We start from the raw sequence: 26,448 nt of genomic DNA, 5'->3' as shown, positions 1-26,448 counted from the left end.
GACGAAAATCTAAAGTGATAAAAAATTTTACCTCTTTATTATTATGTATAGATTATCAGCCTATTTGTTGGTTGGTTTCTAGGCTGATAAACCCAGTCGATGCTAGTTTATTGTGAGAGAAAAATACTGTATCATGACTAATAAACCTTGGGTGAAACCAACAGGCTGAATAGGGAACCAAGTCAATACAGATGAGCGAGCATACACAAGAGATGAGAATGAGATTGTCATCAAGGTGGTGATGATGGCCCATATGATGCGTATCATTTATTTATCTCTATGATTCACTCCTATGCACCACTTATTGTAACTTTTTACAAATCGACCAATCACCCACCAACACTTAACCCTTGTGCTGTGCTGCCGCCACCACCACTTTCAAGCTTTTTACTAACAGTGGAAATAAAAGAAAAAACGAGTGAAAAAGGAATAACACGGTGATTGTAATAATAATAATAATACGATGAGTGGAAAGAATAATGATCTGAATGGTGGTTGACCGCAGCACTATCTATATACAATTATTATTATTATTATAGGCAACAATGCAAGTAGAAGGAGAGGGGTACCTGCCACGTGCATCAAAAGAACCGAATCATATATTATGCATGCATAAACTCCGCATGGAAGAATGAAGAATTATTGAAGATGGTGTGGTGAATTGCATGCATCCATATGGTTAGCTTTCTTTTTTCTTTTTCTTTTTGTTTCTTTTTATATAGGAAAATCCATGGTTAGCTTTTTTTTTAGATGGAGAACTGAACAATCGCCAGGGTCCAAGGCCCAAGGCCCAAGGCCCAAGGCGCTCGAACAGAAGACGAACGTGATGGGGCTATCACACCAAGGCCTGCTTGGGGGTTGGTTCAGACTAAGCTAGTTTGGGCCAAAGCACTTAGGCAGCCCAAGAACGCGTACCGCTCCACCTGTTGTTGGCCACACAGCTTCGGCCTTCGTCTTCCTCCTCCACTCGACGCACGCACGCACTGAGAACACCGCCACCGCCAGCGTTTGTGTGACAGAAAAAACACGCCGCCACCATGGCTCCTTTGTTGCCGAGGTAGGTAGGGCGGCCCGCCACTGCTTCTCTCCGAGACCCGATTCCACTCCGCCGCCCGCCCGCCCGCCGGACCTGGAGGAACAAGGCCTTGCTTCCTTGCCAACATGGCGTCGCCGGACGACCCCGTGCTCGCCGCTTGCAAGGTACGGACTCCCTCCCATCTCCTTTCGCTCTTTTCGAGCTACCTAGAGCCCTCGATCGACTTGATTCGTTCCCTCCCATACCCTAGTGCCACTCGCCTGCTCATTCTCTATACCTCTCCCCAAATTCAGTCCCCTCAACACTGCCTCACTGTTTTGCCCAGAATCTAGTAATGTATGTACTAGCTGCTTAGTGTCCCCGCCAAACTGTTTCACCATGTCATTTACGGTTGCCATGTTTTGTTTCGTCCTAATCAACTGCTGGTATCTAGCTATCTCCAAATTGCTTGCTGGCCGGATAGGGTTTGGTTGATTCCAATACGTTGCTATTCCTTGATCCTGAGATAATGTACCCTGCTAACATTTGCTCTACTAATGCTTCATTGTAGCACAAATTGAGCCACTTCAGAATAAAAGAGCTCAAGGATGTCCTGGATAAGCTTGGACTTTCAAAGCAAGGAAAGAAGCAGGTTTGCCCACTGCAAGCTCCTCTACATACTGTATTCACAATGAACAGCCATTGCCCAGTACTCTGTTATTGTGTTAAAAACGCCGGAATGGCATCGGTTTCTTAAGGCCGCTATCTTTAATAGCTTAAGCATATGCAGAAATTCACCAACACAATCATCTATGTGCCTTTTAGTATTCTTTCATGGGGGATTTGGATGTTATTACTTATGACCCAGGTGGTCTTGCTGTTTCCGGTTTGGTTTGCAGGATCTAGTGGACAGGGTTATGACGGTATTGTTGAGTCAGCAAGATCAAGGTACATTCCATTCTTATTGTTTTGCATTACTATTTTTCAAGCATGAGAAATAATTTATCTTTATTCTTGTAGCCTCAGAAACGAATGGTTTACCAAAGGCAAAAATGGTGGTGAAAATAGTGGAGGACACTTTTAGGTGAGTCCATATTTCTTTTTTTTTTCACATTGACTTGTCTGTACAACTATAGATTACCTGATTGGCTCTAATGAAACCTTGGCAAACTATCGCTTTTTGCTTCCTGTTTCAAGAAAAATGCAAGACCCTACAAATACTGTTGCAGCCTCAAAGAGCCACGAATCAGGACACAGTGTTAAGCCTAAAAAGAAACCAGGTGATTCTGCTCAGAAAGTTAAGGTTCGTTGCCCTTGTGGTGACTCCAAGCCAAATGATTCCATGATTAAGGTAAAATTCTCATGATAAATATGCCTTTCTAACTCTTCTACAGTATTTGATGTCCTGCAGCCAAACCATAAAGGTTTCAGATATTTGTTGTTGGTCCATTCAGAATCACCAAAGCATCTCACTGTTCATATTCTGAAACTTCAAAGCAATTTGATGGTCTAGCTCACTCTCAGTCTTTCACTTTTATACTGGAAGCCTGTAGCTTTTATTGTGAAATGTAGCATTACTTGCTTTGTTCGGAAACTTTTGTAATTTGTAGCTCTTGTGCTTGATGAGATGTGCTACACTACATATTTCTGTTTCGTTGATCATTTGTTTGCTCCTTGTAGTGTATTGATCCACAATGCAACGTATGGCAACATGTTGGCTGCGTTATCATACCCGATACTGAGAAGTCTGTGGACAACATTTCTCCAGAATTACCTTCCTGCTTTTATTGTGAACTGTGCCGACTTAGCAGGGCTGATCCGTAAGTTGTTTTAAACTTCAATATTGTCCTGAACTCAAAGAGACCGAGTCACACACACATCATGTGATTAACTGCTTTTAGTTTGTGACCTTATGCCATTTGTCTGCGCTGGTTATTCTGTGGCATCAATCACTTACGATTTACGAAAATCTCCTTGCCTAGAAATTAAATCTGAGCAATCTGTATCCTTTGCAACGTTCTTCTTCGACCTTTTTGTGTGCTTCCTTGTTCTACTTGTTTAGGTAACAAGCATTATTTTCTTAGTCCTAATATTAGGTGACCTATTATTTCTGACATAGTTTCCTACTGTAACATGCAGTTTTTGGGTCACCGTGAACCATCTGTTACTCCCTGTCTTAATAGGACCCTCTACCGTAGCAGCAGACGGGTGAGCTATCCATTCTTTCATCACAATGCACACTTATTGATGTTTTTGGATGGTACAAATCAGTTCTGTCTTGCGTCCTCTGGATTATCTGTTAAAACCTTTTTGATCGTTACTGTTAGACCCCCATGTTGTCTAATTTTCTAATAAGTAAAATAACTTCCTTTGATAAATTTACTTTGATACAGCATGAAAAAGGTATTGTATCATGGTTGGGCATTTTTGCTATAATTGCAACTTAATTCTTTTAAGAATTTTAGAAATGGATATCCATATTGTAATCAGGATGGTAATGCTAAGAAAATCATTGAATACTTTTAGAAAACATTTTTTATGAAGTCGTCATCAGATCTTATCTGTTAATCATTTGCTTTATCTTCTGTTTGTGTGATGACAATATTCTTTGCTCTGAGTACTCTTTCCCCAACAAGCCTTACACGTGTTGCTTTAGAGCATCTCCAGCAGCTCACCATTCATCCCCAATAGGATGGTATTGGTGATCACCAATACTGTTTTTTCAGACTATTGGGAAGATGCTCCAGCAGATCACCAATAATCTCCCCCAATATATGGGACCCACATGTCATATTACAATTTTTTTTCTTTCATTTCCTCCCTCGCGTCGTCTTCTTCCTGCATGCGTAGAGGCGCTCGCGTGGTCGAACTCCTTCCTGCTCTTACGTAGAGGCGCTCACTGACCACGGCCACCGCCGCGGCAAGCGATAGCCCTGGCCCCTGCCACCGCGCCGCCCAGCCGCGCCACCCCCAGCCCTGCCCCCGGCCGGATTTCTCGATCGCCATGGCTGTGCAGAGAGGAAGAACTGAAGAAGTGGCAGTTATTGTGGGCCCCACTGTATTGGGGGAGATCCAACTCCCCCGTTATTTGAGGGAAGAAGAGGAGTTTATTGCTAACCACCAAAAAAGGGGGCCATATTGGGGAGCTGCTGGAGCAACAAATCAACCACATCTCCCCCAATATGGCAGTTTTATGTGGATGAGGGATGAGATTGGGGAACTGCTGGAGATGCTCTTACATCTGTTAATTGCATGAATACATGTGAATGATGTGAGCTTTACTTTTGTTTGCTGGATGACATAAAATGAACAGCCTCCTCCATTATGTGTTGCTGCTGTAGCTTACATGATTTGTGCAGTCATCTTTACTCCTTATGTTATTTATAGGAAGAAACGTGAGATAATTGTACTTTGGATAACAATGTTGATATATGAGTCCCGAGCAACAAAATGGTTGAACAAATTGCTTCATTTTGTTATAAAAGTTAAGTAGGAATATACATAGCCTTTTGTGATTCTTGCTTATGTCCAGGTCATATACTGTACAGTATACTGCAAAAAGCTTTCAGCTTTCAAGAGCTAATAGAGAAATGCTACAGCAGGCTGAATGCGATATTCAGGTTAATTCCACCTCTTTTTCTTTTCATTCTCCTTGGACCATTACGTTTGTTTAGGATCATCATGGAATAATCACCATTACCTGTGTGTATTGATTTCCTACCTTGGGTTTCATGTGCACAGTGGCGAAGCTACAGACAAATGAACCCTGGTGCACTGCTTAAGTAACTTACACAACTTTATTGAAACATATGGTGAAAATAAGGCATTGAATGGCAAAAAAAAAAAAAAAAAAAAACCTGGTGCATGTGCAGCCACTATGTTCAACCTATACGTATCAGTTATTTACTTAGACTTCAAATCGATTTTTTCTTATGCAGGTTTGGTGTATCCTTCTCAGGGACAAAGTACCTTTTAGGATGCACTGGCCTTTACACTCTGACATGCAAGTTAATGGTATATGCAGTGGCTTATTATGTATAGTGAGTCATATTTTCTAATTGGATTTGGGTACATGTTTATTGAGTTAAAAAACTTAGTTAAGTGCCACCTGTTTGTTTTTTCACAATGTGTACAAGGAAAGAATGGAAGATACCCTTTATTTTTTTGTTCTTCTTTATGAGTTGATATGTTGTGTAAATTGTTGAATACTTGTATAACACCTTGTTGGTTTTATTATGCACTGGCTTTGTTGTTGTTGTTGCCACTACTTGGACGTTTGAGCCTGAACCTATGCTTCTGGCAGCTGTGTTGCTTTGTTGGATGCCAAGTGCTATTTTCTGTATAACAAAAGGAAAAGGCAGAACCAAACACCCCAGTCTGAATCAGATTAAGTCCAAATAACAGCTGATCATCTTTTGTTGCACAGTCAGTGATGCTTTTCTCCTTTTCTTGGGGGGCTTGTTATGGGTTGATTTGTATATGTTCCTCAGTCTATGGTTTATGACTTGTGCTTGTAGTTGTACTTATGCCTGCAGTTTAGCAAAAATAGTATTTTACATCCTTCTAGCTGTAGTTATCATATAGGCTCTGGTAGCTATTCTGACAGTAAGTTTCCAAAAAAAAAGCTATTCTGACAGTAAGTTCAATTATACTATATCTGAACTATTCCTGTTGGTAATTCTTACTTTGTCAGGTATTTATGTTAGGGTGGTTAACAGGCAACCCCAACAAAAGTTAGGGGCCAATGGTAGAGACGATGGTCCACTAGTAAGTCTTTTTTGTTTTGAAGCTTGCTATTCTGTTTATTTTTTGCTAAGGCACTGGACGTCTTTTTTACATCATCTTCCTGCATTCATCAGCTACAGTTTTCTCTTGTATATTATATCTCCTTTTGACCCTGAACATTTCTATGTTCCCAGTTAACAGATTACCTGAAGGAGGGACCTAACAAGATTTCTCTATCGAGAAATGACTCTCGTACTTTCTGTTTGGGTATCAGAATTGCCAAGAGGAGATCTCTAGGACAGGTGGGATTTGTAGTATATAGTCCATTGTTAAGCACTACACTCTCAAGATTCAAGACACACATATTTTACTGGGCAAGGATATGTGAATCAGCCGTGCTTCATGTGCGCCTTTTTAAGAAAGTGGATAGGCATCGGCAAACACTTTCAGATGGCTTTTATTGTTCTTAGGCATGTCCAGTGCTTTTAAATATATTAGAAGTTTTACCCTCCTCTGTCGACCACAAATATTGAGATGCTTTTCTTTCTGTTCTTTTTTTATTCTTACCATGTTTGGAGTCTTAGACTTTTGATTAGCTTCCAAGTGAATTCCATTGTAAGGCCTTGCCACCTTTGGAGGATAGCTGTTTTATATGCCCAGAAAGATTATATGTGGAACTTGTACGTTTGGTGTTATAGCAAAATTCCAATTCCCTGTTGCCATTTGTTAGGATCTGTATTTTGTAGTGAAAAAACTAATCAGAGAATGATCACCTACCCATGCCCCCCCCCCCCCCCCCCCCCCAAAAAAAAAAAAACAGGAAAATATTATAAACTGGCTGGCTGTACTACTGCTACAGTACTAATGCCACAAGCTGGTACCTAGAAAGTGATGAACACCTGAATCTTGAATCCTGTTTCATTTTTATTGTTTCTAGTTTTTGAAACTTTGATAGTGGGCAGGTCCTAAATTTGGTGCCAAAGGAACAAGATGGTGAAAATTTTGATGATGCCCTTGCTCGTGTGCGTCGCTGTGTTGGTGGTGGAGCTGAGGCAAATAATGCAGACAGTGATAGTGATATCGAAGTTGTGGCTGATTCTGTCTCTCTGAATCTTCGGTGCCCTGTAAGCAGTCTGGCTATTACTGTGGATGCTTTAGATCCTTGATGGACTGCTTATAAAAATGGCCAATTGCTCTGATATGTCTATTAAACCTGACAAAAATGAAAGTGAGATTGATGGAATTAGTAGGTATGGGAGAACATGATTCATGTTCATATAGGCAAGGATAACTAGGGTTGGCTTATATAGGATCTGAACCAATCACCAATATCATTGCCTGTTTCGACTCAACCTATAGGTGTGCGCTGGACTCAGGGTCCACGGCAGCACAAGCCCGTGTATACTGGGCTCTAGGTCCATCTGCCTGTCTAACACATTGTAATATTGTTCAAGCCAAAATTTTGTTCAATTATTAGTATTTGCCACCAAAGTTTCGCTAGGCGCTGGGCGGAATCTAGGCGCCGACCCTCAGCCTAGAGCCTACTCGGGATTAATCGCGCCTAGGCGTTCCTAGGCGTTTTGGCAATATAGCCATAACTTAGTGCACCCTCTGTTGTAGACATCCTACATTTAGACAATGGGCATTCACAGCAGGCAAAATCAGATCAACTCATCCATTCACATTCACAGAATCACAGGCATTCAAATCAGAGGAGAGAAGCAGGGGATGCATTCAAAACAGAGGACATGGAGGCGCGTCCCAGCCATAAAGTGGCTCAGTGGCTAGAAGGGGGCACCTTGGAACTCTGGCTGCTGTGGTCCAGGTCCAGGAGCTGGTGCCTGAGGCTGAAGCTTGGATCGGAGGGAGGAAAAATTGAGAGGTGGTTGTGCTCAAGTTGTGGGTTGGTGTTTGTGGTGTCGATCTGCAGATTAGGAAGAAGAAAGGAGCAAAGATTGGAAGGATAGAGCTTGTATGAGACTGGGAGTGGAGTCGGACTTGATTTGGGTGCAGCTCACCCTGGTACTTTGCCTATCTGGGTGAGAAAGAGATGAGGTGGTGGAGGAGTTGCTGCTTGAATCTATGGGAAAGAAACGGAGATGCAGAGGCTGGTGGTCTTGATCTGGTTTGGTCGATGGAGAACAACATGAAGAAGCTGAGCTGAGGCATGCCTGTTCGCTGCTGGCCACCATAGGGCACGCTGTGTCAGGGCAGCTGTGCACTGCGGAGGCCAAGGTTGAGCGAGAGGGTACGGACAAGAACGGCGATGAGGATGAGCTCTCCCCTTCTACTAAAGTCAATATGTGGGTCCCATAGGAAAGTATCAGTGAAAAGGTTGCCAAACATTTAGTTTTTTCCCCAGCAGTTGCTTCTCATAGCTTTTTCCATAAACCAACTTGTGCATGAGTTTAAGCTTGTGCCAAGCAGGGCCATAGTTTTCTTTGCATTCCTTCACAGAAAGTCACCCAATTTTTTTTTTCTTTTAATCTGTTTTTTTAATCTTGTGACAGATGACTGCTTCAAGGATCCAGATTGCTGGTAGGTTCAAGCCCTGTGCTCACATGGGTTGTTTTGATTTAGAAGCTTTTATTGAAATAAACCAACGTTCCCGGAAGGTTTGACTATTTGGACTCAATACAACTTTACCTCATCTTCTTGACCATATTGATTGAATCTTGTTTCATCTTTATCTAAATCAAACTTCGTTTCCTTGCTTGCAGTGGCAATGTCCAATTTGCCTGAAGAATTACTCTCTAGAGAACATAATAATTGATCCTTACTTCAATCGCATCACTTCTTTGGTGAGTTTATAGTGGCGATGAAATAATGTTTTCAACTTTTCATGTCTACATTTTCAGGTGTGCATCATTGCTGATTTATTGTTTATTGGTGATACAGATCAAATGCTGCGGAGATGATACTTCTGAAATTGATGTCAAGCCTGATGGTTCCTGGAGAGTTAAGGGCAGAGCTGAACTGAAGGACCTTATACAGTGGCATCAACCAGATGGTACTCTCTCTGTGGCCACAGATACAGCAGCCAAACCTGAAATTTGCATTGTAAAGCATGAGGTTAAAGAAGAGCCACTGTCTGAAGAGGTGGGATGTCTTAAGTTGGGACTTAGGAAAAAAAACAACGGCCAGTGGGAAATTAGCAAGATAGGGGATGCTGATCTGGTGCCGTCTTTTGGTAATGACCATTCAAGATACAATGAAAACAAAAACTGCATCACTCTCTCAAGCAACATTGGTGATACAAACATTGCAAATGAAGGTTTTAATTTAGAGCCAGCAACAAATGGTGATCCTATGTCCCATGTCCATGATCTTGATTCTTCATCCTCAGATGAAAATGGCCCTCCAGCATCAACAGGGCAGGATATAATAGTTTTGAGTGACTCAGATGATGATGATGTCATGGTGTTGTCTCCTGGTGCTGTGAACTGTGGCTCGACGCATGACACTGGAAATCTGTTTCCACTCAACACACCTGAAAATTTAGGAGTGTGTAGCGAACAAACTGGTGGATGCCCAAAAGAAAGCTCATTTGTTGCATTAAGAGAAGGTTTTGGTGACCTGGGATTGTCCTTTTGGGAATGTCCTGGGAGTCCCCGAGATGATCCTACTTCCCAGATACTTGAGACCAGTACAAAGACGACAGATAATTCAGGTGAACTGGAAAACTACCCTGGCAATGATCAATCTAAGCAAGGGCTGGTTTCTGGGGCTGATTTGGGGGTAGCAGCAAACCCTGTAGAAGATGGGAATGATAGCGCATTGCAACCTTGTTCATTAAGTGAAAGAGATAGCACCACCCTGAGAGCGGACATTCAAACATGTGTTGATGCCCATTCTGACAAATGGACAGATGTCAGCATTAGTGGCTCTGATGAAGATTTAACTACTGCCAAAATTGCATCTAGGAAAAGGAGCAATCCTGGAGACAGAATAACAGCTTTAGATGGTATGGAAGAAGTCTTCACCCCTTTTGGTTTTGTGTGATTTCTTGTTATTATCTGTTCATTACAATGTTTTTCCTTGATATGCTCGCGCTTAGATGATTTGAATTGCAACGTTGTTGCTAAAATTTTATCACCATCACTGTGCCACTGCGAAACGTATCGGAATCTGTGGCTTGTGGCACTTTGAGTCGCTAATTTATTCAGTAACCATGCCTCTGCTTTTGTCCCTAGAAGAAGATGTAACATTTGATTCCTTTTGTGCAGGTTCACTTGTGGGAAGCGCAAACAAAGATGAGCGCACCAGAGAGAGATGTGGTCCTTTCTCACCACTGCAGCAGCGACGTTCAGTTCGACCGAGAGTGATAATACTAGACATTGGCTCAGATTCTGATTAGCATACATTTGTGTTGGCTGATGCCCGTTATAGGATATGTAGTGGTCTCCTACCTGTGTGGCTTGGAGAAAAGGAAGGGATAGAGTGTGGATGGATGTAATGGTGTCTAACGCATTAGGTCAGCGAGCTGGCAAGCAGTGAGAGGCAGAAGCCTCTCCTGTATTTGGAGATCCCATCTCTGTTAGGTGGTAGAATGTGATGACAGGAGCAATATATAGAGTGACATAGAGCTGAATAGTAGGCAATTTTGTACCATATATATGTCATGAACCGAGTTGGCAGTTCGTTGATGTAAATATGCCTCTCTGTTTTTTTCTTTCTTTCTATTATTACTATTATGTATGGTCTTGTGGGCTGAAAGGGGAGGGGAGGATGCACGCTTAGCCCGGCCTGGTTATTTATCCGTTTTTTTTTTTAATTTTATGATGATATGATGAAAACGGGCTACCAGCCAAGGTAGGTCACAGAGCTAGAGAGGTGGAAATGAAAAGGTTGTTGAGCCAGTGAATTTCCCCTTTTGTTGTCATCATCGTCAGGGCAAGGGAAGGAAGTATATCATTTTCATTGGATTTGGCTGAAACGAGTGCTGATAGATGATGCTCCGACTGCTCTAGCTACTACTCATTGTCGCTCCCTCAAGAAATATAGTACGAGGTTATTATTAATTATTATGTGAGCAGTTGGGTGCATGCACATATATGTCATGCATGGTTGGAGACGAGACGACGATAGAGGGCAGGCCAGGCTCCGGTCATCCAAAATTAGACGCTCACGATGGATGATGCCTTTTTTTTTTTTTTTTTGGAAAATGGTGTTCTTGCCCTTATGCAGGAGTCCAATTGTGATTTTGCCCTTGTTTTTTCAACTTTGTGATTTTGCCCTTGCTATTTTGAATTGAATCATCCGTTTGCCCCTGGTTTGGATGCCGTCAGATGGTCATGGAATAAATGAATTAAAAAAATTCAAAATCTGAAAAAAACAAAGGCAAAAAGACTAGATTACCCCTCATCCTTGTATTCAGCATCAAGGAAACTGTGCCTTTCTCACGGGCCGGCTGCATCGACCGGGGCGTCGGGGGCATCCGGCGGCGGCGGCGTTGGTAGCGCACGGCGCGCGGTGCGGGGGGCGCGAGGGCCGTGGGGCTTGGCATGCGACGCGCGGTGCAGGGGCTTCGGGCGTGTGGCGCTCGGGCGCGGACGTGCTGTGGCCGGCGTACGGTGGCAGGCGGCGGCTCTCATCCGGTCCTCGTCCTTCCAAATCTCGGAGGCCGGCGGGCCGCTGCGGGGCGGCGCCACGTTGGGCGGCCGGCAGCGGGTGGCTAGCTGCGCGGCGGTGAGGAAAGGGGCTCCCTTGAGCTGCCCTGGCTGGCGAGCACCACCGGCGTGACCCTCGACCTCGGGTGCGGCCTCGGCCTCGCCGTCCCGGCCGCCGGCGTCTTCGCTCGGCTCACCGACATCTCCCTGACCCGCGGCCCGTTCCGCGGCCCGTGCGCGCTCGGCGACGCCGTCTCGTCCCCGCGGTGCCCCTGCCTGCTCAAGCTCACGGTCCGCGGCGCCCGGGGCCTGGACAACCTCACGATCCGCTCGGATTCTCTCCGGGAGATGACGCTGGACAAGGTGCGCGGCCTGGAGCGGCTTGCCGTGGCTTCGCCGGCGCTTGAGTACCTGAGCTTACTTGCCTGCTTCATCTCTGATTGGGTTCAGCCAGTTGCTGACATCTCAGCGCCTGCACTGAAGGTGCTCAGGTGGGGGGATCTGTTTGATCCGAGCTCTGTTCACCTTGGTACGATGAAGCATCTGGAGAGTGTGTGCCCCATGATACTTCTTGTGTATGGATCTCCGGCCATAGACAATCAAGACTGTCTAGAGCTCTTGCGGTGTTTTAAGACCATCCAATGTCTCTGCCTCACACTAGCCTATATGCCGGTGAGTTCACTTGCTTTCCTCTGTTATTTGGAAATTGTTCTGTTGTCATGGTAATTTTCTTTTCTACTATGTTTATTGATCACTTTATCTAGGTTGGCACAGATTTGAGAGCTGGACGCTGACACCCATACTAGTTAGATCAATAAACATTCACATAATTTCCTAATCTAGACAGAACTGACAGAATTAAGAAATTGCGATGAAGTACACTATTTATGAGACTTTATATCTGGAGAACAGATTAGCTTTGCTCTGAAATTGAGACAAGTGCACTATAATGAAAAAATAGGATTTGTGATTAGACCTTTTTGTCCAATTCAACATGTGGTGTATACACAATTGTATCGATGATCATGGTTTGTGAGAAATTCTGCCATGAAGATTTCCCTTTTTTAGCTTTGCTCATGTCCCTGCGACATTTCTGGGCATTCTCAGTCTATTTCCAAACTGATATATGATCCCTTATTTCTATGGTGACTTCCTCTGGATGAACAGAATATTGATGACAATCTATACTTGATGGAAGAAATGGCAATGCTCCCAGACATTATGGTTTTGGATGTGAGTATAATTGCAAACGAACATGCCTTTGGGGCCAGCTTATTCCATGTTCTCAGGCTGTGTTCTGGTATCAAAAAGCTGACCCTGGACCTTTCTAGCCCCAGTTTGTTGGTAATCGTTATCCCTTTATTTTATATAATATTCATTTGGATTTCTTGGTTCTACAAATTAAAGCCTGATCTGCTTATTGTCTGATGCCACAGGAGGAGGAGGCGGAGGCGGCTGAGGGGCTCTGATCGGCGGATGGCGCGTCGGATTGGAGCAGTCGAGTTTGGGGGATTTCCTGTCCCTCTGGAAGGGATCAAATGCGGCGCCTACCTGGTGGACTGGGCAGAGCTCTAGTGTCAGCTAGTGCTCTTCCTGCTGGCGCCTGCCTCATCTATGTGGTTCGGCCATCCAAGGAGAGCCCAGACACGCTAGATTTCTCTTTCCACTCGGACGAACACAGCCAGAGGTTCCAGAGTGTGTTTCAGCCCGGCTCCTTTCTTTATTAAGGATGCAACAGCAACAGCTGATTTATGTCATTCTTTTTTCCATCTGTCATCATTATGAACCTTTTGGTCTCAAAATTTTGAATATTTATCAATATTAAATCTGAGTTCAAATAATTGCAAGTTGTGTCAAATATGTTTGACAAAATTTAATCAATTGTCAGCATACAATAAAAAAGTCTAATTCCAAATCAGGGTAAAATCACAATTATGCATAACAAACAGGGGCAAAATCGCATGGGCATTTATGTCCTTTTGTACAAAGATTAACACCGTTAGGGGTGGATGACGGAGCAGGGGCAAACTGGTGCTTCGTCAATGGCACAGTAGGGGTAAATTCACAAAGTCAAAAAAATAGGGGCAAAATCACAATTTCGATACAAAACAAGGGTACAAACGCAAGAGCCCCTTTTTTTTAGACCCAGACGCAGATGATGCCTGGCACAGTCAGCATTTGCTAGCTCCAATTCCATTGAAAAGGGCGGATATGGGCCCTGGGCCACTAGGGCCGTGGCCCAAAATACCCTCTTATAGTATCTTTGATTTTTAGTCGGAAGTGCCACTAGATATTAGGCCAAATTCTCTGCACTCTCCACCGGCCCAGGCACAGAGAGCACAAGCGTCTCCCTCCCGCCCTCCCGCCCTCCCCAACACCGCGGCACCGACTCCCGTCCGTGCGCCACAATCCCGTCCGCATTCTTCCACCTTGGAGCATTTCCTCCACGCGATCGACACCACCGCTGCGCCGCCCCCGCCTACACTGAATTAATTACATATTTAGGACTCAAAAAGATTGAATTCTTGATTACGTTGACACTCAGGTGAATGACAAATGGGTCTATCTGTGTCTATGAATGTGGGTCCAGTGTCAACATGATCAAAGGCCAATGTTTTAAGTCCTAAATAATCAAATCTCTCCGCCTACACCACTCCATCTACGACCATCTACAGCCTCCACCTTCCTCGTCCTCACCGGTCACCGCCTACGTCGCCCCCGCCTCCACCGCGCCATCTACACCCACCTTCCTCCTCCACCTTCTTCGCCTCGTGTCCCCACCCGGCACCGCCTACGCCGCCCCCGCCCCCACCTCACATCGTTGCGTTTCAATCTAGGTGAATGCCCTACTCTTCCTTTCTCCTCTCTTTCAGATCTGCTATTCCTCGTTCGTGATTTTTATTCTTCCTCTCCTTAGATCTGTTGTTCCTTTTCCTTTTTCACATTCGTGATTTTTCTTCTTCCTCTCCTCAGATATGCTGTTTGTTTCTCGCGTTCGTGAGATGGGCCATTGGCGCTACAAAAATGGGAATGACATCCGCCCCATCTGTGATCCACCAGTGCTGCGCCGCGTGACCCCTCCTCCACGACTAGTGCCGATCTGTGTGACCCGGACGCTCGAAGTACCTGAAGAGGTAACGATGAATTTGTACCGTGTTTTGATATGATGTTGATTTGGATGGCAATACCTAGTCTGATGTTATATTTCTGATGTTGATTTGGATAGCAATACCTAGGTAGTGTTTAGTTCCCAAAATTTTGCAAAATTTTTCAAGATTCCCCGTCACATTGAATCTTTGGACGCATGCATGAAGCATTAAATATAAATAAAAAATAAAATTAATTACACAGTTTAGACGAAATTCACGAGACGGATCTTTTAAGCCTAATTAGACTATGATTGGACACTAATTGCCAAATAACAACGAAAGTGCTATAGTACCATTTTTAAAAAAATTTCACCAACTAAACAAGGCCCTAGTCTGATGTTATATTTCTATTGTTGATTTGGATGGCAATACCTAGTCTAATGTTATATTTCTGATGTTGATTTGGGATGGCAAAGTTTGTGATGTTGGCAAACAAGTTGTCCATCTAATGGTCAGGGTCAGTGTTCTGCTATGTATTGGTTATTGGATTTCATCGTTCTTCTATGCAGGGGATTTTGGGCTGTGTGCTGTATCTTGTTTCTGAAGATACCATGCCTTCTACTATCTTTTGTTTCTGATGAAGCAATGTCATCTTGTTTGCAGCACCATTGTCTTTTGTTTCTGAAGCTACCACGTCGTCTTTTTTTGTAGTATTCATATCCACCAGGTTTTAATCCTGGACAAAATGCACGTCTTTGTATACTGAACAAATATCTTCTTGACGTCTATGGAGATATTGGCCGTATAATGAATGACCACTCTTACTATACAAGGGCCTATAATACTAATGTTGACATTTGTGATGTGTTCCAACGCCGACAAATGAATGATGCTGTGAATGGTAAGAGAGAATATATGATAAAATTACTTGATTTATCAAATGCACTTATTTGATAGCTAAATCCATTTTAATTCATCGCTTGTCACTCAAGGTTTTGCGCGGTCGTTTGTGAAGAAGGTTCAAATGGCCATAGATCTCTTATCTAAAATTGAAGCAGTTGAAGGTCAAGCTCATATCTAAACCCCGCCACAATTAGCTCAAACAGTTGTGTTGCCGAGAGCTGTACCATCCGGCTCCTTGACCCATCTAGCGCATCCCAATTCCTATTTCCTGGAACATAATGTAATCATTAAATCTTTTCAGTTTGAATCTTTTTGACAAAATACTTCCAACTGTTTCTTTGCATTTGAAACTTGCAGTACCCACTTTCACCTGGGTTCAGATTGGTCATAACCAGATTAACAATTATATTGCTAATTACAATTACATCTTGAGGAGATTCTATGAAAGGCTAGCTCGTTAGTTGTGGCGACAAGTCGCGGAAAAGATCTTATTATGTAGGTATTTTGATCAATTTTTAATTTCAGTTTTCTAATTGTACTTTATTTTTTTTATAAATCGCTTGATCGTGTGAAGTTTTGTATGGATTTTTGTGCAGATCTGTATGGCACAATTCAATTCATTTCGGTAGAGAGCAGGGAGCAGCAAAGAGGAGCAGCCCCCAAACTTTCGCCCACCGCCGCCGCCCACCCGTGCCACATCAATCGCCGCCCGCCCGCATGTGACCGTGCAACAGTGCACTGCGAACTTTCGCCCACCACCGCCGCCCACCCACACCACATCAATCCCTGCCCGCCCGCATGTGACCGTGCAGCAGTGCACCACGGCGAGGCTCCTCCGCCTCGCGCTGGAGGTGGCGCTCCTGCCTCCTAGCAAGAATCGGATGACGACTCGGGGCTTGGATGTGCTCACTGATCGAGTTGTCCACGTTTTAACTGACAATTATCAAATTGAATTTGTTGTTTTGAAAAAATTAGATTGTTAGAACTACGGTTTCGAACAAGTTATAGAGGAGAAAGTTATCGGGCACGGCTACAGTCACAATCTACAAAGAAGTCGTCCAACTATGGAAGGAATTTGGTGACATAACTATTAGTTATTTGTAATAGATCTTGTAACAACCCATGAATTAGCTAGGCAAGCTTTATTACATAAGAGTTATCAGGTTTGGGTAGATGATCCCCCTTCATCTATCTTACAATTTCTTATAAACGATGGAACCATCTATGTAAATTAACAAAGTTTGCCAGAAGTTTCAAAAAAAAGTTAGGTAGTATAAGGAGAGGTGAGAGCTACGGTTTAAGAGCAAGCAAATGAGAGTGGGTGGGAGAGCCCCTCATGCCTTGGGAACTTATATTGGAAATGGTTATTTACAAGTGACCCCTTGGTAGGGTTTGGATTTTACATTACATTACATTATCACCTATTTGTGTCTCTTCCAAGGGGAGGTCTGCCCCATATTCTTCGTGGGCTTCCCCAACTAGGGATGGCAATGGGGTGGATTCAGGATGGGTGGGGTCTTTGTGGACCTGAACTCTAAGCCCAAACTCAAACTGAAAACCGATTCGGGTGATAATCCACCACCACCACCAAACCCGATGGATCACCGAAACCGGAATGGTTCCCTGTGAAAGGTCCTAATATGGCTAGAGGGAGGGGTGAATAGCCTATTTAAAAATCTACAAATCAACTAGAGCAATTTGATTAGTATGACAAATGGCGTAATGCAAACTTGCTCTAGCTCTACAAGGGTTGCAAGCCACCTATCCAACAATTCTAGTTGCAATGATTACTTAGGCACACAAACTTGCTATGTAATTACTCAGTAAGAGCTCTCAACCTTGCTACTCTAAAGAGCTCAACTAGATGAATGTAAATAATAAAGCAAGCTCTCAATTCTAATTACACTAAAGAGCTTGTATCAACTAGTTTGCAAGAATGTAAATAAGTGAATAGAGTGATTATACCGATGTGTAGGGGATGAACCAATCACAAGATGAATATATAGTCAATCACCGGGAGAATGCCAAAGACAAGAGACAATCGATTTTCTCCCTAGGTTCACGTGCTTGCCAACACGCTACGTCCCCATTGTGTCGACCAACACTTGGTGGTTTAGCGGCTAAGAGGTGTTTCACAAACCTTGTCCACACGATAGGACACCGCAAGAACCAACCCACAAGTGAGGTAACTCAATGACACGAGCAATTTACTAGAGTTACCTTTCGGCGCTCCGCCGAGGAAGGTACAACTCCCCTCACAATCACTGGAGATGGTCACGAACAATCACCAACTCGTGCCAATCCTCCACCGCTGCTCCAACCGTCTAGGTGGTGGCAACCACCAAGAGTAACAAGCGAAATCCGCAGCGCAACACGAATACCAAGTGCCTCTAGATGCAATCACTCAAGCAATGCACTTGGATTCTCTCCCAATCTCACAAAGATGATGAATCAATGATGGAGATGAGTGGGAGGCCTTTGGCTAAGCTCATAAGGTTGCTATGTCAATGAAAATGTGCAAGAGAGTGAGCTTGAGCCGGTCATGGGGCTTAAATAGAAGCCCCCACGAAATAGAGCCGTTGTACCCCTTCACTGGGCAAAACGTGCTCTGACCGGATGCTCTGGTCAGACTGACCGAACCCTAGACTCAGTGTCCAGTCCACTAATTTATGCCACATGTCATTCTGAGTTAAAACTGAACCGTCAGATCACAACGGCTAAGTGCCGACCGGACGCTCTGGTATTACTGACCGAACGCTAGAGCCTCAGCGTCCGGTCGAGTACAGTAAGGGTCCAAATCCATTTTTCCTCGACCGGACATAGCCCAGCGTCTGGTGGTATACCCTAGCTACTGTACCGCCAGGTCAGCGCGATCAGACGTAGGCAGTCAGCGTCTGGTGCATTCGGATCCAGCGTCCGGTCACTTGATCGACGCTGGCATCACCTCTGTCTTCTTCACCCTTGCTCAAATGTGCTAACCACCAAGTGAATCACCTTGTGCACATGTGTTAGCATATTTTCACAAACATTTTCAAGGGTGTTAGTACTTCACTAGATCCTAAATGCATATGCAATGAATTAGAGCATCTAGTAGCACTTTGATAACCGCATTTTGATACGAGTCTCACTCCTCTTAATAGTACGGCTATCTATCCTAAATGTGATCACACTCACTAAGTGTCTTGATCACTAAAACAAAATGGCTCCTGCATTTTATACGTTTGCCTTGAGCCTTTTGTTTTTCTCTTTCTTCTTTTCCAAGTTTAAGCATTTGACCATCACCATGCCATCACCATTGTCATGATCTTCACCATTGCTTCATCACTTGGAGTAGTGCTACCTATCTTCATAATCATCTTGATAAACTAGGTTAGCACTTAGGGTTTCATCAATTAATCAAAACCAAACTAGAGCTTTCAATCTCCCCCTTTTTGGTAATTAATGACAACCCTTATACAAAGATATGAATTAAAGTTCATTTGAATCCATGTTGCTTGCCCAAGCATATTTACCATGTGTAAAGGATATGGGCAGGTTTCATGAACTCCATATGATAGCAATTGCTCCCCCTACATATGTGCTAAGAGTTTAGATTGAAGCTTTGCACATATGATTAGATAGGAAATATAGGAGTCAATTTCTACCAAATGATGCTAAGGTATAAGAGATGGACCTTTGAAGCGTGATACCAAACGGAGTGCACCAATATACCATCCTTAGCACCATTAGTAACTAGACATATACAAGAACTTGAATACCCCGTGAGATCAACCTTACATGCAAGAGTCTAGTTTCCATAGAATGAACATAAGTCTAGTTACTTAGCCTATGCATGCTAGTTTTTCATTTCAACATTCAAACCTACAACTAGCATACACCACACAAGCATGGATATTTGAAATTAAAACTTATGCCATGCAAGCAAACATATGTAATGCTCATTCAAATGCACCATACAATTTTATGAGCTTGCTCCCCCTATTTGTATGCTCAATTTTTTTAATTGATCCCCTTCTTTTGTCATATATTATCTCTCCCCCTTTGTTTCACTATCTTTGTACACTATTTAAATCCTTCTTTTATCATATATTATCTCTCCCCCTTTGTTTCACTATCTTTGTACACTATTTCTCCCCCTTTGTCATCAATGACCACAAAGGCTTAAAGTATAGATAGGGTAGGATTATTAATGTCAACAATTTGCACAAAAGGTGGCCTTAAATTATAGATATGTTGAGGTGAAACCATGTGAAATGAGGATCATTTTCCAATTTGGTTCAATCTAGATTACTTGCAAAAGTTATTTAACTCGGTTTGATCCAAGGACAAGCTTCTTCACACCTCCAAATAAGGGTTATCTTGTACCATGTTGAGTTAAACACTTATAGCTCATTTTCTAAATCAAACACTAGGTTTGCAAGCCCATAAACATGTCATATGCTACCACTAGATCATTTCAAACATACAAGCAATAGTGGTACCATACAAGCATCCAATTCATTGATTTTCATGAATGAGCCTATTCAAATGTGAAATATGTCTAAATGCACTAATCATGTCCTTAGCAAGGATGTATGCCATGCCACTCAACTTTTACATTGGATTATTCGAAGGAGAGGCATGTCATATAATGAGGGTGCATCAACACATATTGGAGAAGTCAAGTATGTTCAATTCATTCCTTAGCTTGCAAAACCTCTTCTCATCAAGTGGCTTGGTGAATATGTCGGTAAGTTGATCTTCGGTGCCCACACTCTCTATGCAAATGTCCCCTTTTTGTTGGTGATCTCTTATGAAGTGATGATGGACATCTGTATGCTTTGTTCTTGAGTGTTGAACCAGGTTGTTGGTGAGCTTTACGGCACTTTCATTGTCACATAGCAATGACACTTGCTTGAACTTGATTCCAAAGTCACTCAAGGTAGCCTTCATCCAAAGTAATTGAGCACAACAACTACCGGCCGAAATGTACTCCACTTCAGCGGTTGAAAGTGCTACACTATTTTGTTTCTTTGCACCCACCACAGCCCCAACTCGTCATCCCTATGCTCCTATGCACCCACCATAGTCGCCAATGCACGTACTCTCTTGGATCTCCGCCCGCACGCGAAGCTTGGCACTCGCGGCCGTGGTACCAGCCCGCTCGAAGCGATTGGCTTAGGAAGCGACTAGGTTTTGAAATCCTTGCCGACAGCCCTAATCCTGTATGAAGGCTTTAGCGGTTTAGGAGCTGAGGGGAAGATTATATTTATATTTATTAAGGGAAAAGTCTCGAAGACTGGATAGATCATGGAGGGAATATAAAAATCTAAAATAAAAGGATCTGTTTCTATTAATCCAAAAATTTTACAAAAGGTCTTGATTTCTTGCAGAAATTAAGTATAGATTTGATATTCTTGTAGAATAGCGCCTATACTTTCTGAAAAATACAGATTCTGGGTGTTTCTGAATATAACCCCTCGAGAATTTCAGTTTTCATAGCTGTTTATGCATATTTCTTATACCGCATGTATAAGAGTTTTGTATGCAACATTAAATCTGTAGTTTAATTATTATTTTGCCTAGCTTTATTTTTTTTTGAAATTAAGAGTAGATTTAATTCTGAAATTTTTCTACGCTTTGGATTTAATTTCGATTCTAAGAAATGCTAGTGCAAGCCTGTTATGAATTTTATATACCATGTAATTGTAAGAATAAGTTTTGAACAATTACACTACAAAAATGGTATATGAGCTCTCTAAATCCTGCAAAACCTTAGACTTATCGCATTTGAGAGACTTATATTTGTTTTCCCTAGCATAATGAATTTTTGGGATGAATGGATATTTGATATTAATTCTGAAAATTTGCATATACCATAATCCTGAAAAATGTTAGGATGCTTCTAACAGTATTTTGCATAACCATCCACTATCTTTTTGCACTTTGCCACTTGTTTACGTGTAGTAAACTCATACGCGCATGATTATTCCAGTAATAATAATATATGCATACCTTCATGAAAAAGGAATATCCTGGATTTGTCATGAATGATAGAATTATATAGCATGGTCATTATTAAATCCTAGTAGGATATTCTACTACCACTGAAGCGGAGTAGACTCAGGCACTATAGTTCCTGGCATTACTCTCAAGAATGAGTATGTGTCCACAATAAATCTCAAAGGTCTTATGGGACTCACTACATGAGAAATTTTAGAAGATATCTCATATTATTGAAAATTGAATTTTCAAGCTTACATGACCATATAAGATATATACGCTGCTCTATAAACAAACACAATGGCCTGAAGCTTTGTATTAAATGTCATAGAAGATAAGATTGTAAATAAGATTTTATCGATGAATATTCTCGAAGAAATGTCACTTATATATAGCATATCAAAGAGCAATGTAATACATGAAGTATTTAAATTTGTGGTCAGAAATTACTCAAATAGAAGTTGAGTTAGAATTTTTAGACAACTCTATGAACCAGGATATATGACTTGCATATGTTGCACTCCTAGAAGGATCATGATTACATATCACCACTATAAAATAAAGCATGCATGCGAAGCTGCTAAATGTCAAGCATAGAAGCTAAGACATGTAGGAATGGATAAGAATTTTTAAGGTTTCTCTAGAAGAACTTAAATCATGTGTTTAAAGATTTGTTTTGTCTTTAAAACTACTATATTGTGAAGTATTGGTAGTGGTGGTGGTGCTTTAAGTTTTAGTTCCCGTTGAATTAAGTTGTTCTTACTCAAAGAAGAGTTAATGGTTAATTTATCAGCTTGAAGGCTAATATGAAGGATTCCATATTCTTAGCAGTAATTCTTACTTGCAGTAATATGTGTTAATCTTGCATGGAATGAATTATAGATTTATATGTTTCACATATAAATAATTGCCTATTTTTGCCTATCTAAATTATTTTTGCAATGATTTTATCCACTAACAAGCCTCAATTAACCATGAAGGTTATAGTTCTTTGTGGGGTACTACCATGTAGGTAGAACGGAATCTAGATTTCCTAGAAGTACATGAATAATTAGACTATATTGGCATATTAGCTAATCTTGGAAGGATCAATTTTACCAAGAAATAATATAATCCTAAAACTAAGTTTTAATAGCCCAAAAGCTAGAAGTCTATGTCCTACTCTGAATATGTTGTTGTACATGAATAGTACGCTTGATATGTGAATTTCATGTCAGAACTAATGAATACTAGAGAAGTATGATTGGATTCTATGGAACATTAGAAATGATTATTCATAGATGATGCATGAAGCATATTACTACTTGAAGTAGTTATGGCACGAAAAGGAGGAGGAACTTGGGTAAAGGCATGAGAAATTGTGGGTAATTAATATTTTATAGGCATAGCCTTCCTAAATCTATCTTTAAGTGCATGTATAAGGACTTGAAGTTCTAGCCGCGGCCCTTTCGGCCGAGTTAACTTTCTCTACATTGCACTAATTGCAAGCTTGTAGCTTTGCATGTTGTTGTTATTTATTATGTTGGATTGAATACCAACATTCCACATTACACTTGAATGTATATCACTATGTTGTGCTCTCGTCGAGCTGCAACTATCTCCACTCCTGCATGAATATTAGCATAGAAGCTATATTATACAACATGCATGTTATGCAACATACAGATATACTTGTGCAACATCCGGATGAAACGCTTGAAACATACATCTAAAACACCTGAGACACTTGAAACATATACTTGCAACATGAAACATACGCTCGCAACACGCGTATATAACCATTGCAACATACGTTACATTCAGATAAAACACTTGAAATATACGTCTAAAACACTTAAAACATGGCATCGCCGGTGCCCATGGCCTACCTGCTGAGGTGCGGTAGCCAACAAGCAGCACTCTGGCGCAGTCTGTCTAGATGAGAGAGAGAGAGAGGAGGCCATCAACAGCGCAACGAGGAGTTTGAAAAAGAGACAGAGTAGGAGGTGGTGTCGATGGAGGCTGAGAAATGAGTGGATAGGAATTAATTAGGGAATGGGTGGTTGTCTATGAGACACATGAGTCTGGAGAGTCTCTCAGATATTGTTGGGAGGGTCGGACGCTCGGGTTAGATCGTTTCCGTTAACTCTTTAATTTATACAAGCACTTCATGAATTTCGAACGAATTGACGACAGTTTGCATCGAAGAACATTACAAAGAATTTTAAGGCAATTTATTAATTATTTATTTGTTATGAATATATTTTTAGATACTCTTTGAATGCTTATTGGTAATGTTCTGTTTATACATGTGTTTATAAAAATATTGTTATGGTGTTTATATTAAAAACCCAGAAATTTAGTTTTGCTCTAGGTCTAAACATTCCTAGGACCGGCACTGGTGATACGTATTGTAAAACATATTAGTGGTACTTATTTTGTATCATAAATGTTAGTACAATTTTATAAACTGTAGTCAAAGTTCAAATTTTTTGACCCTTCGGTATATATGGCCATGCAGCCCGAGCCCGTCGGCCCGGCCCAAGGCCCATTTTTTTTGGCCCGGCCCAGCGGCGAGCGAGCCCGGGCTGGCATGGCCCGGAGGAGCAGGTGAGCCGACACGGCATGGCCCGCTCCTCAACCGAAGGCCCGCTGGCAGCTCGGCCTACCACCGACCGGCCCCCTCCCCGCGCCCCCGTATATATAAGCGGGGAGCATCGGCTGAGCCGCTCCGCGCTCGCCCAGTCACCCACTCCACAGTCCGCTCTCAACCCTAACCCTAATCCCCACTCGCTCGTCGCGGTGCAATCTCTGCTCTCTCTCGCCCGCATCGGCCGCATCCACGATCTAGCGAATCTGAGCTCTCTCTCGTGATCTCGTCCGTCGTCCCTGACTCCGGTGACCTCGATCTGCCTATCTGACCCTGTCTCCACTCTCCTCCCTTCTCCCTATCTCCTCTTGACCTCTCGCTCTCGGTGAACTATGTGAGTTTGTGACCATGTTCCCGTCCATCCCTCCTCCACCGTTCATCGTTGTTTCTAATCGATGTCTCTCCTCTAGGTGGCCCTCGTCATCTCCGGCACCAGGCTCTGGTTGCGTAGGTAGTCCACGAACCCTAACCCTAACCCTAACCCTAGATCTATCTTCTTGTGTCTCTGAGACCGAGTGACTGACCCAAGATCTGGATCTCTATCTCTCTGACTCTCTGTTTTTCTCCTCCGCATAGGTCGGTTGCCGATGCCTCGTCCTCTTCCTGTGGCATAGACCGGGCACGATGGCCACGCGCACCGTTGAGGAACGGTGTTGGAGATCAGCCGTCCACGGTCAAGGTCGCCATGGAGGATGACGACGATGTCGTCTATGCACTCACTGGCAACGATGACCTGATTGCGGCAGGGCTGGTCCCCGAGGACCACGACGATATCCGTGACGACGCTGCTATGTTGTTGGGTATCGATGTTGGTAGCGGCTCTACTCTGATCGATCTGGACGGTGGCAATGGTGGTGGAGGGGCGGCGCTGGCGTCGTCGGCGACGGCGACAGGGACGCCAGTCGGCTCCAATAGCACAGATGGTATCTCATCTCTTGGTAAGCGTAAATCTGGTGTCTGGGTTGTTTTGATGAGATCTATGATACTGTGAATGGTTCAAAGATTCGAACTGCTGCTATCTGTAAAATGTGTAAGAGTAAATTGTCTGCTAGATCTTTTGCTGGCACTGGCCATTTGATTAGACACCAGAAATCTTGTAGGAAAAAAGGTTGATCACGCTACTAGGGTTCAGTCTAGGCTTTCTTTCAATCCTGATGGATCTGTGCATAACTGGGACTATAATCCTGCTATTGCTCAATCTAAGTTGTGCCAGTTGATTGCTAGACTTGACCTTCCATTAGGTATAAGCGAGACATAGGCCTGGGAGGATTACATTGTTCTTACTCATAACCCTAGGTTTGCCAAGGTTTCTAGACAGACCACCACTAGAGATCTTGGTAAGCTGTTTACTGAAAGTCGTGATATGCTTAAGAATTTTGTGTTGCCTGCTACTTCTTCTGTTGCTTTGACTTTAGACATTTGGTCTGGTAATGCTAAGGAGGACTATATTAGTGTTGTTGCTCACTATGTGAATGCTGATTGGAAGTTACAGAAAAATGTTATTGGTCTTAGGCTGATTGGGGTTAAACATTCTGGTGAAAATATTGCTAAAAGAATTGCTACTATGGTTGAGGAGTATTGTCTGATTGACAAGATTTTCTGTTATTCTAGACAATGCTTCTTCTAATGCTAAGGCTATGAACACTTTGACACATCTATTTGCTAGTTACTTGGGTCCTGATCCTTCACTTGATCCTTTACATCCTAGTAGCCGTCAGTATAGTCTTGTACATCAATGTTGTACTTGTCATATCATTAATATCATTGTAAAATCTAGATTAAAGAGGTTGAAACCTTACACAGAAGATTTTAGAACTATAATTAACTTCCTAAATTCCTCTAATCAAATAATTATATTGTTCAAGGAATACTATAATGCTAAGGGTGTTAGACCTAGAAAGTTTGGCTTGGATATAGATGTTAGATGGAATTCTACTTACCTGATGCTTAAACACTTGCTTCCATACAATAATGTCTTTTCTGTGTTCATTAATTTCCATTGTGGTTCACAATTGTTGACTACAAATCATTGGTATTTTGCTGAGAAGTTATTGGAGTTCCTAGAACTCTTCTATGACTCCACTGTTGTTCTGTCTGGTGTTTATTATCCTACAAGTCACTTGTTCTGTACCATATCCTAGAGATTGCTTCTTATTTGCATGTATGTAAAAAAGATCAAAATATGAGAGCTATTTTATATCCTATGAAGCTTAAATTCCTTAAATATTGGCAGGACATACCTCTGTTATATTCATATGCATTCATTCTTGATCCTAGAGCTAAGATGAGAGGTTTCTTTAATGTGCTGCAATTACTTGGTGAATACACTGGTTCTGAGTACAGTTCATACTATGCTGATGTCAAAACTGAATTGTATAAACTGTTTAACAAATATGAGAGCAAGTTTGGTGCAGCTAAGTCTTAAAGGGTTGCACAACCGTCACATCATATAGGTAAGAAAAAGCAAGCATGGGGAAGAATCTTTGGCCGTGGATC

General features: G+C 42.4%; 2 protein-coding genes across 2 annotated transcripts; both read left to right on the top strand.

Annotated features, from left to right (window-relative positions):
- The first annotated feature begins 972 nt into the window (after nucleotides 1-972).
- On the top strand, nucleotides 973-10,386 carry LOC136508320 (E3 SUMO-protein ligase SIZ2-like). The gene is made up of 16 exons (XM_066502973.1): nucleotides 973-1,200; nucleotides 1,587-1,667; nucleotides 1,915-1,963; nucleotides 2,036-2,099; nucleotides 2,213-2,366; nucleotides 2,696-2,835; nucleotides 3,155-3,223; nucleotides 4,548-4,635; nucleotides 4,954-5,029; nucleotides 5,709-5,782; nucleotides 5,935-6,042; nucleotides 6,703-6,864; nucleotides 8,251-8,355; nucleotides 8,461-8,541; nucleotides 8,639-9,704; nucleotides 9,967-10,386. The coding sequence occupies exons 1-16, from the start codon at nucleotides 1,162-1,164 to the stop codon at nucleotides 10,095-10,097; spliced, it is 2,487 nt and encodes an 828-aa protein (XP_066359070.1). The 5' UTR covers nucleotides 973-1,161; the 3' UTR covers nucleotides 10,098-10,386.
- Nucleotides 10,187-13,134, top strand: LOC136509448 (uncharacterized). Its single transcript, XM_066504246.1, has 3 exons — nucleotides 10,187-10,192; nucleotides 11,419-12,021; nucleotides 12,517-13,134. The coding sequence occupies exons 1-3, from the start codon at nucleotides 10,187-10,189 to the stop codon at nucleotides 12,775-12,777; spliced, it is 870 nt and encodes a 289-aa protein (XP_066360343.1). The 3' UTR covers nucleotides 12,778-13,134.
- Nucleotides 13,135-26,448: the final 13,314 nt, after the last annotated feature.

This window comes from Miscanthus floridulus, chromosome 15, assembly GCF_019320115.1.
Source record: "Miscanthus floridulus cultivar M001 chromosome 15, ASM1932011v1, whole genome shotgun sequence".
In the NCBI taxonomy this organism is placed as follows: domain Eukaryota; kingdom Viridiplantae; phylum Streptophyta; class Magnoliopsida; order Poales; family Poaceae; genus Miscanthus; species Miscanthus floridulus.
The sequence above is the reverse complement of the archived record's forward strand: the minus strand, read 5'-3'. Positions and strand labels throughout refer to the sequence as shown.

Excerpts from the sequence above, each read along its gene's own strand:
- LOC136508320 (XM_066502973.1), top strand. The coding sequence starts at position 1,162 with ATGGCGTCGCCGGACGACCCCGTGCTCGCCGCTTGCAAG. Across the intron at positions 2,836-3,154 it reads CGACTTAGCAGGGCTGATCC|TTTTTGGGTCACCGTGAACC; the intron begins GTAAGTTGTTTT and ends TGTAACATGCAG. Across the intron at positions 6,865-8,250 it reads CTCTGAATCTTCGGTGCCCT|ATGACTGCTTCAAGGATCCA; the intron begins GTAAGCAGTCTG and ends ATCTTGTGACAG.
- LOC136509448 (XM_066504246.1), top strand. Across the intron at positions 12,022-12,516 it reads TCACACTAGCCTATATGCCG|AATATTGATGACAATCTATA; the intron begins GTGAGTTCACTT and ends CTGGATGAACAG.